Here is a 5,091-nt window from a genome sequence, read left to right on the forward strand (position 1 = left end):
TATGTGCTCTTATTGCAAGATAATATATATATATATATAATTTTATTTTTATTTTTATTTTTTTATTTTTTTTGTCAGTCAAGCTGTAATTATGCTATATGAAATTATGATTCTACTGTTGGACATTTTGGACAATTTGTTAGTAGACAAATTAAATTAAGAAGTAAGAGTGTGTTTAAAAGTAAAAGATTTTAATATTATTTCCACGATTTCGAAGTAGGCTACGCAAGGCAACAAAAAAAAGTTCCCATAGAATAAGATACACTGATATATTCCCCTATAGAAACACCTGCGTTGTATTTTATGCATATGATTATATCCTAAAGTTAATAACTGCTTTAATTACTGTAATTATCCAAGTACAACATACGGTCTGCTTTTATACGTGAACCTATCTGAGCTGTTTGTCGGTGTGAGGGGTAAATATCTGAAGCTAGAGAAAGCTTGAGGAGGCGGAGTTTCTCCTCCACTGCTCTCTCTCTCTTTTTCTCTCTCTCTCTCTCTCTCTCTCTCTCTCTCGCCTGCCTGCTGCTCGAACACACAAGTTTGTGGAAAGATTTTAAAGTGAGGAGTTGAGCGAGCCGCCATGAATTTGGTGCCACAATGAATTTAAAACACACTGTTTCTTTATTTCAACCGGAATGAACACACTGCATTGATGTTAAAATGAGGGCGACCCTTTTAAACGGACTACTCTTGCTCTTTGTCGCACTCGCACAAGGGGGTAAGTTGTTCAAAACTGCTCAAGTATGGCTGATGTAAAGGACATTTCAGCCTTTACCTTAGTGTGTACCTTTGAGAGATTCAGCAAGGGCAAGCGAATGATTTATGATTTTCACCAAATATCACGTTTCTATGTGGTTTTATGCACCAGACAGTATGGCAATGACTTCTTAGCTCTTTCTTATGGCTGCTGTCTGAGTAACAAAAATATAAGTTCTTGTCGTTTTAACTGTTTGTGGATTAAATGACGTCAATACAAACAAATCTATTAAAATGTAAATGTTAATAGTTGGCTCTTCAATATCCAAATCACGTTCATTGCCAGTGTTGCATGTGCCTCTCAAATCATGAACCAAAACTGATGTGACAGCAGTCTGTGCACAGAATATAACATTCATGATTGCACAGATTTGTGGCTCTCAGAGATTATTCACAGCTTGCCAAATGTCAGTGTTAGGCACAGAAAACAGACTCTTAGTTATTAATAACAATGAAATGCAGTGATTCACCAACATGCATTATGAAATCGAATTAGCCAGCATGTTTATTCAAGTGGTCAAGGTTTTTTTTTATTTTTTTTTTTAAAGCTTTTCTATCCAGCATTATTCAGTCTTAAATGTCTTAGCAAATTCCTGTAATTACATGAACATTGAATATTGGTGTAATTTGCAAATGTGCTAAATTGTATTTTATTGTTGCATCAGTTGCAGTTGTTCGGTGTTGAGCTTCACAATAGCGGTTCCACTGAATTATCAAGATGTTTGACGTGGTCTTATTTTGGAGCACAGTGTCCAGACTTATAAAATCTCGAGGATGTCAGATGTAGGACCTCTTTGTGTGATAAAAGAGACTAAAGATAGCATGGCATTCTTGTTTTCTCCTCTCTTACTGTCATTTCAGATTTGGCCACAAAGTTTGACCTCAATTTTTAGTGTACTGTAGATGCATTGTACATTGATAGAATGTTTGGTTTTAATATTCCCCCTTTGCCTTTAGACCAGTATGGAGAAGAATGATACATAATTACTCATTGTTGCATAGTAAATGTTAATATAATCCCATATTCCACAATTGTGTTTCCACAGTTTTATTAGGCTACTTGTGTCAGCCATGCAAAGTTCAGTGAATCACATTGCTTCACTGAATTTTTGCATGGTGCCTTGAGCATTGTAAACAAAGGATTTAAAAACGAATAAATATTCATTAAAACAGGAAATTTTATTTATGCAACTTATAGCATCACAAATGAGTAATGGCACCACGGTGAACTTGCATAGTTTGACAGAATGACACTAAACATCAGTGTGACATTTCAATCCTAAAGTAGAAGTGTTCTGTGCCATACAAATTGAGGGTGTTGAACACATTAGTGTAGATTAAAGGGTGATGTGGAGTGGCTGGGTTAGAAAACAGCTGCGTCCAGGCCTCCATCAATGGACAGCAGGGCTAAGACAATGTGGCCATGTCAGAGTCTTTTATGTTGAGAACAGGGTGCTGTCAGGGCAGAGCATGCCAGCACATGCACATGGGTATCACAGTGCTTCCCTGGCGCCATCCGGCTTGTCCTATAAAGTGTTGCTGTTTTTATTCATTCAGTCACTTTTATTTAATGTCTGTGTGAAAATCAAAACGTAACTTTTAAGGGAAAAATGAAAGTGAAGCTTTCACTCTGCTACACTGTAAAAACTTGCCAGCAAACGTATAGGATTAAAGAGTTATTTATTACTGTAGTCAGAATTTTGCTGTGAAATCAATGCATGCTGGGCCATTTACTGTGAATGAACAGCAGAATGATGCTAAATCACAGTAATTTACTGCTCTGTGAATTCAAATTATAAAGTGGTCTTTAACTGTGCCACTGTGAAAAATTTAGCTGTTTACTGCTGTAATTGTTTTGAAGTCACCATAATGGTGGTTAGTGATTAGCATTTGTTTGGGCTCTTTGACCTTGCATATTCATATTCAAATTTCTGATCTAGTCATGTCAGAAGTGTGACAAATGAAAACATTTGTTAAAATGATGACAAGCTATGAAATAAGTTAATTGCCTGACTTTAAGATAGTCAAACTATTCTTAGCAACATAACGATTTTAGTTTAGCATATTAAGCATGAAGATTAATCAATAACTTATTTCATATTCATAACTGTTTGTGGATGGATCTTTCACAATAGTGAAGCAACTGCTGAGATACGTCTTTGAAAGATGTGACATCAATACTCGACATACAAAACACAACGATGGTAACACTCAACAAATAAAAACAACACTTACAACATTACAAAATAAACCAACAACATAAACGGCTAAAAGTGAACCAAAAACAAGTTCAATGGCACAAATAAAACCAATAAATTAAAAAAAAAAAAAACACTGCAGCATGATCTATTCATGCTGCATTGCATGCTGGGTGCCTTCATACAAGAGAAGTCCCACTGTGAAATTACTGTGAAAGTAATGCAGTTATTAACCTGGAATATATTGTAATTTCACACTAAAATGTTGGTAACACTTTACAATAAGGTTCCATTAGTTAATGTTAGTTCATGTATTAACTAACATGAACAAACAATGAACAATACATTTATTACAGTATTTCATAATCTTTGTTAATGTTAGCTAATGAAAGTACAGTTGTTCATTGTTAGTTCATGTTAATTCACAGTGCATTAACTAATGTTAACAAGCACAACTTTTGATTTTAATAATGTATTAGTAAATGTTGAAATTAACATGAACTACGATTAATAAATGCTGTAGAAGTATTGTTCATGCTTCGTTAATGTTAACTAATGTTAGCTAATGCACCTTATTGTAAAGTGTTACCAACATTTTTAACAGTGTACAATTGACTCATGGAGCATTTAAAAAAAAAAAAAAAAGCATCATGGGTGATATTTTCTTATGTGCAGCTTCATTCTATGGTGATGGATTTGTGCAGTTAAAAGGGACAGAGATGTCTAGCCGTAACACACTGCACGTTCGTTTCCGCACCTCCAGCCTGAGCGGCCTGCTTTTCCTGGCTGCAGGGCAGAATGATTTCCTGCTGCTGGAGATGAATGCTGGCAGACTGCAGGTGAGTCATGTGTTGGTACTTCACCTTCGGCAATGTTTAGATCTACCACAACAAAACGACATGTGGAAACATGTCAATTCCATTTAGGCTTGAAAAGAATCTGATTCGAAAAAAAAAAGTGATAATGAAATTGTATTTCTAAAAGCTTTTTATCAAGACTGACAAGCATTTTGTGTTGAGACATAAACTCAACACATAAAATATCACCATCCTCTTCAGATGAAATGGAGCGGTGAATTTTATTCATGGTCTAGTTATGATACTGTGCTGCTTCACCACAGACTCTTCCGCCTCGGCACCTTCCTTTAAGGTATACATTACAAACCTGGTGATTGCACTGACTTAATGGAAGTCTGAAGAATGTGAACTTAGTTGACACTGTGAGAGAAATAGATACTCCCACAATCCAGTTTGAAAACTTTGCATGAATTTCTGAAATGGATTTTGGTTTTTACATTTCACTCGGTGGCATTCGCATAAGATTCCTTTTATAGAGTATATCTTTGGGCTACAACAGAACAGATTGTGCTGAACATTGAGGTCTGATTTGCTTGTAATTGAAAATATCTTTGAACTTTCACATTTATCTGAGGTCATTAAATTGTGCATTTTCTATCCTTTGGCTGTGACCCTCTCTGAATACATCACAGATTAGAATTGCTTTCAGTTGAGAAAAAGCTAGAAATATTAATCAAGCCTTGACAAGTTTTTCTTAGCTGTTTGATCTTAGGACAGTGACATTTATTTTAGGAGTAAAATGTATTTGCTGTAGACAAATGCTATTGATTACACTTGTCTATTTTCAACATGGAAGAGAATTTCATGAATATAAAGTGCTAGCTTTCATACACATTTTCTTTGCAATTCAAAATTTGACATTTGGACATTTGGTAGACATTTGTTTAGTATAACTCAGGGGTTTTCAAACTTTCTGATGCTAAATGACCCACAAATATATCTCCTAGCTGTCTATTATATTTTTCTCCATTTACACTGTGAGAGAAAAATATAGGCTATTAATAGCATTATAACAACAACATTTTGTTTCCAAAATTAAATGATGTGCCTTTTAGGGCTGCCACTAACGACTATTTTTATTTCGATTAATCTATCGACTAATTTGTCGATTAATCTAAACGATTAATTTCCCGCCCAAAAAAAATCAACAATTTTACTTACGAATATTTTATTAAACTATATTTTATTAAACCAAATGAAATCCAAATTTCTATGAAATCCTTTTTTTAAAGCAAAAGTAAAGTGCAACAGAGAGTGCAAGAAGCAAGTTTCCA

At 34.7% G+C, this 5,091-nt stretch overlaps 1 protein-coding gene across 1 annotated transcript in view; it reads left to right on the forward strand.

Annotated features, from left to right (window-relative positions):
- The first annotated feature begins 3,610 nt into the window (after window positions 1-3,610).
- Window positions 3,611-5,091, forward strand: part of LOC107744873 (chondroitin sulfate proteoglycan 4-like) — a 16,863-nt gene continuing 15,382 nt past the window's right edge. Inside the window, exon 1 of the mRNA XM_016558691.1 lies at window positions 3,611-3,799. Coding sequence (XP_016414177.1) covers window positions 3,611-3,799 — 189 coding nt within the window. The remainder of the gene's footprint in view (window positions 3,800-5,091) is intronic.

This window comes from Sinocyclocheilus rhinocerous, unplaced genomic scaffold (genome assembly GCF_001515625.1).
Source record: "Sinocyclocheilus rhinocerous isolate Xijiao unplaced genomic scaffold, SAMN03320098_v1.1 scaffold167, whole genome shotgun sequence".
Lineage (NCBI taxonomy): Eukaryota > Metazoa > Chordata > Actinopteri > Cypriniformes > Cyprinidae > Sinocyclocheilus > Sinocyclocheilus rhinocerous.